This window comes from Tachypleus tridentatus, chromosome 7 (assembly GCF_004210375.1).
Source record: "Tachypleus tridentatus isolate NWPU-2018 chromosome 7, ASM421037v1, whole genome shotgun sequence".
Lineage (NCBI taxonomy): Eukaryota > Metazoa > Arthropoda > Merostomata > Xiphosura > Limulidae > Tachypleus > Tachypleus tridentatus.
In genome coordinates, this window is record NC_134831.1 from 79,107,410 (window position 1) to 79,120,579 (window position 13,170).

The 13,170-nt window shown below is 33.7% G+C and overlaps 1 protein-coding gene across 8 annotated transcripts in view; it reads right to left on the reverse strand.

Annotated features, from left to right (window-relative positions):
* LOC143256046 (uncharacterized) overlaps positions 1-2,386 on the reverse strand; it is a 184,845-nt gene extending 182,459 nt beyond the window's left edge. For 5 of the 8 annotated variants that reach the window (XM_076512665.1, XM_076512666.1, XM_076512662.1 and 2 more), the window contains exon 1: positions 1,778-2,386. In XM_076512665.1, the coding sequence (XP_076368780.1) occupies positions 1,778-2,131 (354 nt within the window). In that variant the 5' untranslated portion in view covers positions 2,132-2,386. The remainder of the gene's footprint in view (positions 1-1,777) is intronic. The other 3 variants (XM_076512668.1, XM_076512667.1, XM_076512664.1) reach the window with 1 other exon arrangement.
* Positions 2,387-13,170: the final 10,784 nt, after the last annotated feature.

The window sequence follows — 13,170 nt, forward strand, 5'->3', positions numbered from 1 at the left end:
TTGAGATTTAGTACTTTTGCGTTATATCTATTTTTTTTAAAGAAAATAACAATAATGATATTACAGACTTCCACGGAATTAATTTTTTCTTAATATCGTAGCCAGATGATCTTCAATTACAGGGGATTTTTGATTGTTTGAAGCTAAGCACAAAGTTACACAATGAGCTATCTAGGGTCTGTCACCACGAGAATCAAAAGCCAGTTTCTAGCATTCTATGTCCGCAGACTCATCGTCTTGGACCTAAACTTGGGGTTTATAGGAGATTTTGTAAATTTGAAATACCTGAATATTTCATTCGGTTTTATCACTGTTTCCAATTACAATAAAAATAAGTCCTTACAGACACATATGCGTAATTTATTTTCATTCTGAATGGCTCATAGTTCCATTTAGTTTCATGTTACAAACGTATTCCTATCAAATGACCTTTAAGTTTAATCTTTAAAACTTATGACACATATTTTATTCATGAAAACAATATAATGGTTAATTGCTTGAGAAACATCAATTTTGGTGTTAACGTAGCCAAACCGTCTTTCCCATTCGTTAAATTACTTATGTGAACGATTTTCTTAACGACCGATTACCCAAAATAAATCATTTTAAGCACCTGATTTTTCTGTATTTTATTTTCTAAAGCTTTGTTATAAATCAAATTTTGATGCGTGGACTCACGTAGATGGATTTTTTATTCGCGACTCTGCCGTTTCATTCATAAAACACCTTTAAAAATTAATATTGTTTGTTACAATTTCATCTCAATGAAGTATATTTTTAATAGATTATTTACTGGTAATTATTTTATGCAATCAGATAAATGCATTAAAAATTCATTTATAAATTCATTTAAAAGATGGTCGTTTTCATAGAATGATTCTATGTAATTGGATATTTTTTGCAAGTTATTTTTTAAAAAAAGTCATAGACTGTATATTGTCTTCAGCAACTACTGAAACTTGTTCCGACTTATTGATTGAAGTCAGAGTTCAACTTTGGGTGTATAATTTTTCATTGATTTTGTTTGTTTACCTTATCGATGGCTATACACGCGATAGCGTCGACTTATGAGAAATATCAAAATACTAACTTCAGAACAACATAGAAACAAAATCTATAAAATATTAATTAAATACGAGTCTCAGTTAAAAATTTCTTTGTAATCTGACTTAGGCCCTGTTAAGTTTTTTTTTTAAATCGTCATTTCTACGGATGCTTATAAACACGGATGAATCAAATGATTAACAATTTATTGTGTCCTCCACCCGATGGCTCAGGGATAGATGTGAGGGTTCCTAATGATAGAATTCGGGGTTCGATTTGATTTTATAGTTTGTAGAAAGTGAGAGCAATTTTACCTCTTAGTCTGGTTTGAAACTGTAGTAAAACTTCTACAAAAGATAGTAAACAATGTTTATTTTTAATAAACTTAATGCATTTTGCACGGTTTTAAAGAAAAACTTTAATGTTTATTTGAAGTTAAACACGAAGTTAGATCATAGGCTATTTGTACTCTCCCCACAATGGGTATCGAAGCCTGGATTTTAAGGTTCTAAGTCCGTAGACATAGCGCTGTACCATTAGAAGGCAATTTTAACGTGGATGAAAGAAATCTGTTTTCTTTCTTCAACTACATGTTTTCACTATCTTATATTTTTTCTTGCATTTGCTGAGCCGAATGTTCACAGTTTTATTCATTGTTGTAAGTTTTTTATCAGCCACTTAATAAAGCTGATATTTAGTTATTCAGTGTGAACTAATTAAACACGAGACTCACCTCTTGTATCATTCCATCAATCTGTAACTTAATATCTTCGAAATCCGGTATCATTTTTTCTAATTTGATGTATTCTGCCTTTAAAATAAATAACTGATCTTGCACGTGCCACAGTCTTAGTCCACACACGCTGGAGAAGCTTAGCGAAGCGGCACACATAACCCATATTACTAACGCCTGTTCAAACCGACATCGTCGTGGGTCAGTAGGGTGGCTAGAGGTCCCTTCACCAGCACGAACGTCACTTTTAGGATAATCGGGTTGTTTAAGTTTATCGTACGAGTCCGCTTCTACTTTATTTTCTTCATAACTACTTTTGAAATTTGTTAAGAAACGCTTTTCGCTTCTTTCCATGCTGCACCAAAGTTACGTGTAAATAAGTAAGTTCGAGATCTCTGATCGTTCGTCTGATAGAACTTTTGACATGAAACACGAAAACATTTGACGCAATGTCACGAAGTGATCTCCTTGGCGCGAGGGCCTGGTGTAGTACATTCTTCGTTTGTGCCCATGTGCTTCGTGCATGAAATACGGAAAGACTGTTGGTTACCCGTGTAGTAACGACACGAACGTAAGGCTCAGACGCCAAGATTCGAACAAGTTTGCGCGTGACAGCTGTCTGTAAGGTGTTCTCACGGCTGCTACCCACGCTCACTACTTGGTGAAAAGATTATGCTGCCATCTAGTAACCATTAAATGCACACAGAGCATTGGTGCATGGAGGACGAATTAGCAAAACAATTATATGCATTAAATAAAATTATATATTAAAACTTTAACACAATACTTTTATATGTCTTTTATTTTTAAAACAGAAAAACTAGCACAAATACAAATATATTATGAGTTTTAAATTATTAATGAGTGACAGAAGCTGCAAGAAATTTGACCGAAACTACCTCTCGTGGTAAATAATTTTATCGTTTGGTGGAAAATGTCAATCAGAAAATGTATTATTAGACATAATGATAACCGATGCCACATAACAACTCCATTTAAGATCTTAAAATTGTTCTATAAGTTCTATATAGATATATGAAACTATAAATGCTCTCAATTTGCGCTCATTTTTAAGCATTGCATAATTGTTGTACATAAAAGACATTTTTACAGGGGTCTGAGAATTACTGCAGTAATTGTGATAATACTGTTATTTGTTTTTTTTAAATGAAAAGCGTCACGAGTTCCAAAATTGACTTTGGAAAAACTTCCCTGAAATTTATTTCATTCGGAACAACACTCTTGTATAATATGCCCCCAGAGGGAAAAAACAGAGTTAAAACATGAGAAAATAGGAGGTTTCTGAAATATTTTATTAATATATTGGCAATATATTCTGTAAACAAACATTTGGGATATCTTCCATTAAGGATTTTACTTTCCCAAATTAAGACACATTACTTTTTCCTTGAGGTATAACCTTCTCTGCTTTTCATAATTCGACTGCAAAAGAGAAAATAATACATATTCCATTACATTTCAACTAAACCCAATTACTCTCTGTATTCTAGCCAAAAAAATAAATCAAATATGTCAATACATTAGGCGCTGATGACGATTGGTTGGCTACAAAGACAGTTCGTCAAAATGAACGATTACTAGTCTAACATTACTGTTTTATTTCTTCTATTTTTATTTTACTTTTTGTATATCTTTGATCTCCTTAATTACATTTGCCCCACAAAGAATGTTGAGAAAAACTTTTTTTTGATTTAGTAAATTTATGATTTCTAAGCTAATTTTCCTTATGATAAATAATATACTTGACCAATTGTTGAAATCTGAAATTGTTTTGAAATTAAATGACTAAATTATTTCTGGAAAATGTCTACAATTAAACGCTATGACGTAGGTTTCTATGGAGCTCTCAACATTAAACCACATTACCTATAAACTGTTTGGTTTCTTTATTTCGGTCCACGCTCTGGGAGAATTTCATGACAATGTATTTTTAGTTAACTGTATGTGTTAACCTACTCTGTGTTTTTGTAACGTCAATTTACACACTGTCAATACACTTAATGGAATTTAACAAGAACAAGCAAATGACAAGATGTACAGGGTGGCCCGTAAGACCCTACCCATCCATATATCTTATGTATCCAGTGTATCTGTGTGCTGTCCCTCATTCTCGCTGCATAATATTATGCGACGCCATGTTCTGCGAGACATTTTCAAGTGTAAATGAGCTTAAATCGGCCATATTTTTCTGAAAAAAGAAAAATTTATAATATATGCGTAATTGAATATAACATAATAACATATGGATGGGTAGGGACTTACGAGCCACCCTGTATTATAGACTATTTCTTTCTTCCCACAAATTAGGGCTACTGGTACAATTAAAACACAAAGAAAGTTCTTTTTATTACTCTAGAAATTAGTGATTTCTTGCCAACTAGTAAACAGACAACTCTGTCCATTTAGATTTTGATTAACATTATTAGTGAACAATAAAAAACACATACTGTGCTTTTCATTTGCTTATAAAGAAACGCGAACTTTAGTTCAAAAGTGCTGAAAGTACATTTCGCTAACTTACAGCACGTTTTATTAGATGATGCCGTAGAACGTTTTTGTATGTTTGAGTATTTTGTCAGGTTCCCTGATATTTAGCAGATAAGTTTAAAGCATATTTAACACTTCTGAGGATACTTTTGAGCTCGAACAGCAAAGGAAAAATAGATGTAGTGAATAAGTGTTTATTCACTAGACTGACTGGCTTCTAAGTCATTTGTATTCACGTTAGTTGCTGAGACTAGGCAAGCTCTCTACACATGTCATAAAATAACAAGGACATGAATTATATTATACCACTCTTTCAAATTAAACAATAGGTCCAGGTGCGATAAGTTATGTTCCAAAACTGATTGTGTAACCAACTGCTCAAAATAACATATGTAGATGAGAATACATCATCTCATACTAATCTGTACCAGTATCTGTGTCACCACTAAAAATGACTCGTTCCACCTTCAGGAAACAAATGCATTAAAGATTTTAATTGTTTCCATAAGCAGTCTTTACATAAGTAAGCTTTACGATCTTTCGACATTCGAAAAGGTCATAATAACATACAAAAATACATAAATAAACATGTAGAATAAATACATATTAATACATATTATATAGTAATTATAGAAGAGCGAACTCAGCAGCTACGTCAGCTACAAGTGCGAAGCTTCTGTGTAGGCTAACTGTGCTGTGGTCGACGTAGGGGTCAAATTACAAAATTTAACAAAATTGAACGACTGAAATACTCTTACATAAATTGCTGAATACAATTACTATTACTGTAAAATAATGACATTGTCGTTTATTACCGTATTGTAAAGACGGAATAAACAAAGACGCTTATACACAGTATAAACACATGATCATTTACCATATAACCATGTGGAAATGTTGAAACTAGATATATACGGATATGAAATATAATAAATTTTCATGTACATCTGTTATTTATACAATGTTATCTAATGAATAAACATGTAGAGAAAGGTTTATAAAACATCATAATGACTTAATAAATGGCCTTATAGATTTAATATCTCACAACTAAAACAGTGAGATATATAAATTGCGTGTTACACTATGTAAACTATTTTAAATAGAGATAAACCCAGTTAGACCTCACTCTCTTCAGCCGCTCGTAATCCGAGGGTCGCGGGTTCGAATCCCTGTCGCACCAAACATGCTCGCCCTTTCAGCCGTGGGGGCGTTATAATGTGACGGTCAATCCCACTATTCTTTGGTAAAAGAGTAGCTCAAGAGTCGGTGGGTGGTGATGACTAGCTACCTTTCCTCAAGACTTACACTGCTAAATTAGGGACGGCTAGCGCAGATAGCCCTCGAGTAGCTTTGCGCGAAATTCAAAAAACAAACAAACTCTTCAGCCGTTGTTCCAATCCCTATAGTCAAGTATCTACATTCGGTAATTGTGGCAGTTGCAACTGAGCCACCTGATTTCATCGGTTAAAGCCTGTAACATTATAGTTCTCCAAGCTACCACAAGACGGCGCTATATTAAGAACACTTTGAAGGTGCCATTTACAAGGATGACGAGTCCCACATATAAACGAGTCGATGGTAGCGTTAGATGTAGTGACGGCATAAATTTTACGTTAAAAAATAACTGGTGTGTCTGCCTTTTCCTAATCTTTGAGGTACTGAGGCTGTCAGCTGCATGAAACATTTCCGAGTAACTCTATATTTTCAACTAACTGAATTACTGAAAACAAAATAAGCCCTAAGGCTTTTTCTGAAAAAGAAAGATTTCAGGTAGAAATGTTCTAATGAAACATAGTAAAGAAAGCTGATACATTTAACCACTACCTGTGCCTTCTGCTGCTATTATTATGTAATTATGTCCATATTTTAAGGAATGTCAGAAGGTTTGTTTTTTTTAAGATACCAGCATACAACTACTGACGAATTGTCGTGGTAGCAGTCAGTGTTATTCAACGTTTAGCGGCATCATAACATATATGTTTTCGATATAAATAAGATTCAACGCATTTGTAAACGGTAGACGCCTCTGAAACTGCGTGTGATGATGAATTGGTCTTCTTCAGTCTCACAATAACGAACAATATTTCCAGATAAAAAATGTTCTTAAGGCATCTGCATGTAATTATATTTCTAATACCATGCCAGACTCTTACCAGGCTAGTATGGTGAAAGTCAGGTAATGTGAACAAAATGCATCATATTTAACCATGGTTGTAGAGGAAATGGTGTTTGGATAAACATGAACTATTCACTATTTTTGTTATTTTGTTGTTGAGAAAGGCGTGGCCAGTAGTTAGCGTGACAGACTATGCAACAGAAAGTCCATAGTCCGTATCCAAATGCCGTAAAAATCATAATCAACACTTTTAGGGTGTGGGTGCATTATAACACAGGCGGTCAAACCAACTAACCAGTTTTAAAAAATGCTCAAAAGCTGACGTTAAACACTGTTGATTATCTGCCTTCCCTTGAATCAATAATTTCTAAACTAGGTACGGCTAACCTTATCACAATATGTAGCTTTTCACGAATATCCGAAACAAACAAATAAGCAGCTTTTAATGGTTTTTCGTTTGACTGAGTTAATCTATAGAAAATTAAGTCGTCTTTCTAAATACCTCTTTGACGCTGTTAAGTTCTTGGAAAGATTTTTTGTTTCTTTGCTTGTTCTGAATTTCGCGCAAAGCTACACGAGGGCTACCAGAGCTAGGCGTTCCTAATTTAGCAGTGTAAGACAAGAAGGAAGACAACCAGTCATCACCACTCACTGCCAACTCTTGAGCTACTATTTAACAATGCATAGTGGGATTGACTGTACATTATAACGCCCCAGGGCGAACGTGTTTGGTGTGACAGGGACTTGAACCCTAAGATTACGAGTCGAACGCCCTAACCACCTGACCATGCTAGGCCGTTCCTGGTAATTCTCCCTAAGTATAAGGTGAATTTCCATATTACTCTTTCAATATAAATCTCTTTTGAATGTTGTATTTATTGGGCACGTTTAAAAAAATACTTGTTACATGTAGCAAGTCACAAGAGACACCATAATTTTAACAGAACCGTAACCAACGTTTCCTGTTAATGTTTATCTTCTTCTGTTTTTATTCCTTTCTACAAAGATAGGATCGATAAAACAAGTACATTTTGCAGAAACGTCCTTTCTACCATTCATCCTGGATCCTAGATACTATAATTAATTTGTGCTTACTTGTGTGATAGGCTTTAAAGCAAGACTTTCTTATGGTCCTATTTCTTACCAGTATCCCCTTTAACAGTCACGTACATCAAATTTTTCTAATAATGCCAACGGTAAAATATTATAATAATAACATAATTAGGTTTTTTTTATTCACTCTTAATATTCATTGAGCAAGGTTTCAACTCTGCGCCCTCTGATGGTACAGCTATAAGTTTACTCTAAAATCCAGGGTTTGATTCCGCACGGTGGCTACAGCAGTTAGCCTAATGTGACTTTGCTCTAAAATAAACACATCCAGTTCTTTTCTTTCAATAGATTCCATCTAAAAGTGTACTGCTTGTAGGTAAAGTTTAATAGTGACACGTGTTGGCACGATATTATGGCTGACACTTTAAATATACTCGCCCTTTCAACCGTGGAGACGTTATAAGTAACGGTCAATCCCACTATTCGTTAGTAAAAAGGGTAGCTCAAGAGTTGGCGGTGGGCGGTGATGGCTAGCTGCTTCCTTCTAGTGTTATACTGTTAAATTAGGAACGGTTAGTGCAGATAGCCGACGTGTAGCTTTGCGTAAAGTTCAAAAACAAAACTAACATACACTTTAAATAACTAATTTAAAACGTGTAAATAATAATAATAATATATTACTAACGCCTTATTTGAAGCACGCTGCTGTCCATGTGTCTATTGGCTCAATAACAAAGCTATCAGACCATCTATTGGTAACATTTAACTCTTATTTATTTCATTTTTACCCCATTTACAGTGTCTATTGTTTTCTACACACGAACATCTATTGTAATTATTACAGGATTTTCCCCCCTTTTATTACTGTCCAATAACTTACCAGGAAGTTTCGTCATGTATACATCTACACAAAGTAAAGGGTACACAAAGATTTAGTCAACACAGAGACAAAAATAAATGCACTACGCAGACAGAGTATTGATGTTGACTTCTGTACACAACAAGCGTATGACTACTCCGCCTCTTATTTTGGGCATGTCTGGTTGGGTATCCGTTGGTTCACGGCTCGTGTCCCTTAATCGGATAAAATATACAATAGCACTCCGCACTTCAGGCCATGTATACGCTACAAAAACCATGATAAAACTGCATCATTCGAGTAAAGTAGTCCAAAAAATAGCAATGTATAAATTGTGGTGTCCAGCTGCCTTCCCTATCACTTAAACACTAGAGATGACTAGTGGAGCTATATCTTAATTCAATGAAGTTTTGCTCAAATATCCGAAACAAACACTAATTTGTTTCTTTTAAGTTACATATGAGAGAATGTGAAAACGAGAATTGAAGCCATATTTCAACAGACGCAAGAAGACACCGAGTATGCAAATAGTTTATTAATGGGTGTTGGAAAACTTTCATTCCCATACACTAGATGGATTATAGTGGAAAAAAAATGTAGAAGGCGTGTGTGTTTAGCGTAACCATATAACGGTAACTTCTATGATTGTTATTGACAAGATGTATAATTATCAGATAGAGCATGACCAAATGTGACAAGACAACAAAATCATTTTAATATAATGTGCTTAATTTTGAGAAATGTTTTTCGACAGCTCAACAATATTATTTTGGTTACGACTTAGCAGCGACATCTACTATAACTTTAGGAAGATGGTGAAAAATCTAAATGGTAGTTGTTTACTGATAAGCCAAATGTGAAAAAGTTGTTCACAAAACACACACGTACAAAAAAAAGCTGAACCAGATGCATTACATTAATCAGCTTGTATAGAAAGTTCTTATTTTTTCATTTCAGTTTTTCAAGTCAAAGACGCATGACTAACGTATTCTCTTATAAACATTCTCTGCTGCCAAGATTTGAAAATAGCACATACTTTCACAGCAGATTCGTTAGCTAAAATATAAACAACCAGGCTCATGACATCCTAGTATATCAGCATTTCACAAACCAGAATATTCCAATCACATAACGCCAATCTCCAAGAAGCAGTTTCAATGCACCATAACAACCAAGAGTTATCTCCACTTTTTATCTTGAAAACACAGAATTTAGTCATAACATTACAGAAGTATATGATTTTTATTCAATCAGAATTAGGAAAATAAATGCCTCACCTACCTACATTTCACGTTATAAGTAGGTAGAGGTCAATGCAGATAATGTCACATTTAAATCCGCTGCTAGGGAAGTTTTAAACTAGGACTAGGCTCCCAAGTGGCACAGCAATATGTCTACGAACTCACGCTGCTAGAAAACGGGTTCCGATACCCTTGGGGGACAGAGAAAAGATAGCTCATTGTGCTTAATTCCAAACAGTCAAATTAAGATTAGACAGTGATGCTGGTAAAGCTAAAATAAATGAGACAAAATTGAGATGTAAAGTTAGGCAAAGCCATATCGGGTTATCTGCTATGTCTACCGAGGGGAATCGAACCCTTGATTTTAGCGCTGTAAATCTGTAGACTTACCGCTGTTCCAGCGGGGTACATTTAGCAAAGGAAATCAGTATAAAAGTAATTATAATAATAGGCTTAATTGTTACTATTATAATGCTACAAATGTAAGAAATAAAATAGATGACTTCAGGGCAGTGGTAGGTATATAATATTTTGATATAATGAGAAAAATTGAAACATGGTTAAATGTAGATGATTTTGATGACAAAAGATTCTTTGAAATACAAGGTTATAGGTTATTTAATAGGAACAGAGCAGTAAAGAGAGGGTGAAGAGTGGTTCTACATGTAAAGCATGAGTTACATCCTGTTGAAGTTCAGAATATTAAGGATAATAACAAGGAGACTGAATCCATTTGGATTTCTGTTAATGGATATCAAAGGGAAAAGCTCTTACTGGGAATTTGTTACAGACCACCTAATGAAACTGATGGAATTAGTGAGAAATTTACAGTGAAATTAAGGTTTCAACTGTTAATGAAGCCATAATTACTGGTGATTTGCATCTGATGATGATGAAATGGCCAAGTTATTAAATTCTGATTTTATTCAGTTTTTACTAATGAAGACTTAAGCAGCATTTCTCATCTAAAACAATTGACAGATGAAAATAAAGTGGAATAATAAAATTGCATAAATTCTGAGCTGGCTAAAATGAAATTGGGAAATTTAAAGAATGATAAGGCTCCTCTGACAGACAATATTTCCCAGAGGGTTTTAAAGGTCAAGAATTGGATATGCAAGCTACTTGCCAGAATTTTTTTAGTCTTAGAACATTGGACAAGTACCAACAACTTCGAAATTAGAAAATGTAACTCCTCATTTCAAGGGAGATGATTAAAATTGTTCCTCTAATTATAGACCCATTAGTCTGACATAAGCTGTAAATTGTTTTGAAAAATCTGTTAAGAGATGCTTTTTAAAGTCAGTTAACAAAGTTTAGAAGTTTACTGGACACTCACCATTGCTTTTCTAAGATAAAATATTGCCTTGCAAATCTTTTGACATTTTTGAGATTACTACTTATGTAGATGAGGGTAAAGATATAGATTTGATGTATCTGTATTTTCAAAAAAATCATTTGACACAGTGTCACGTAAAAGGCTTGTAAAGAAACCTACTTCTACAGCTGTGGGGATAAATTAACTAACTGGACAGAAGAGTGGCTTGATGGAAGAATGCAGAGGGTAGTTATAAATGGAGTTCAGTCAGACTAAATTAATTTTACAAGTGGTGTACCTCAAGGTTTAGTCTTAGGGCCATTGCTCTTTCTAATTGATATTAATGAAAGATGAAATGGTCAATAAATAACTTAAATTTGCTTTTGATATCAAGGTCTTGAGTGTTGTTGGCTGTGAACAAGATACTGTTGTCCTACAAAAGAATTTAGATCATTTAGTAAGTTAAGCAAATGTCAGATTGGTTTTATTGTGATAAATGAAAGATATTGCATGTGGGTTATCATAATTTGGATGGGAATAAACTTAATGTCATGAAAAGAAAAGGATCTTGATGTAACAGTTGATCACTCTTTTAAGCCATCCAAACTAAATGTTATTGATTATAAACACACTTCACTAGCAAAAAGTGTTCACACCGTAACAAATCACTATAATAAATGCATTTTTTTTTGTTCATTGTGGATAGTTTAAGATTGAATACAAAGCAAATAGCTGAAATGTTTCATCTTACTCTCAACAGATTCCACCATTATGTGGTGTCATATAGTCACCACAATTTATGTGGAAGCTACAAATTCTGCTTTTAGGGGGCTAAATTATATAAACTCGTACATGGTACAATTTATCAATTACTTGGTGCCAAATGTACTTAAGTTACTTCTGATATAAAATATAACCTACAGGTTTTTACATAGTGGGGATATTACTGTTTCATGAGAAACAATGGAAAGATTTTTTTTTATTTCTATCAGTTAATTTGGATTTGCATAGCCAAGTTTTTTTTCCTGTTTCACAGAGATTTTTGTCAAACCCTGTTAGTAGACTAAGTCATGGTTAGTTGAGAAAGTCTGCTAGTGATTTGGCAAAGCTCACAGTTAAAAAGTCATCTGTTTCACATCCCTGGAATGTATGTATTTATATGTTTAACTTCCAAGTGGTAAGGCAAATAGAATTTTAGGTTGCATCCACAGAAATATTGAATACAAGTTATAATTTCATTGTACATGCCACTACTTAGGCCACATTTGGAGTACTGTGTCATCTTGAGCTGCTTACCTGAGGAAAGATATTGATTGTTGGAAAGAGTTCAGAAGATGGCTACTAAAATGATACTTGAGATGGGGGAGGGTTATCATATCACAAACTCGAAGATATTTGAAACTTTTCTCTTGAAAAAATGAAGAAATTGATAATACCGATGTATCAATTTTTTTTTTTTTTTTTTAAAGTTAGCAGCAAGAATTACAGAATAGGAGACAAATAGATTCAAGTTAAGTAAATGCTGTCTTCAGCTAAGGCAATTTTATTTTTCAAGTTGTTTGATTAGCCTATGGAATGGGTGGATCCAGCACAATGTTTCACCTCCATGATCACTAACCCTTGTTTTAAAACAAACTACCTTTTGATGCTGCATTTCTATTTATACATATAGATTTTTGCAAAAAAATTGGCATTACTTTGATAAAGTGCAAGACTTATATTTTGTGAAAAATTGAGACTCGAATGCAGTAATCAAATGAAGTCGGCCACCAAAATTTCTCTAATTTTCATAAATATTCAAGTTTTGAACTATGTTTTAATTGTATGCAATTGCTCTAAGTCTTTAGATGAATTGAATTGTTATATATTTTGTGTTCAGGCAAAATTGTTTATATTTTTGTACGACTTTGTATTTCCCCAATCATTTTGTAAACATTTTTAGTCTCTTGTATTTAACTGAAAAACTCGTTTGCGAATAATTTTATTGAAACAAGAACCATTTTTCTATAATGAGATCCCAATTTTATGCAGAGTGCTGAATTCTTTAAGTGAGTTATTCCTCATGTTGAAAACTAAAAGCTGTAACTACCAAAATGTCTACCTAATTAGATTCTCACTTTGAAACAAGCAAACCTAAAACTGCAACCAAACTTTCAAGATGTCTTCCAAAAAAGTAATAAAAACAAATAAAAAGAAAGACTATACAAGAAATATTTGGGTAATACAGTCTGTATCCCAGAATGGATTGGCTTTGATGTTGTGGAAGCAATGCACCTGAGCAAGTTTAAAAGGACT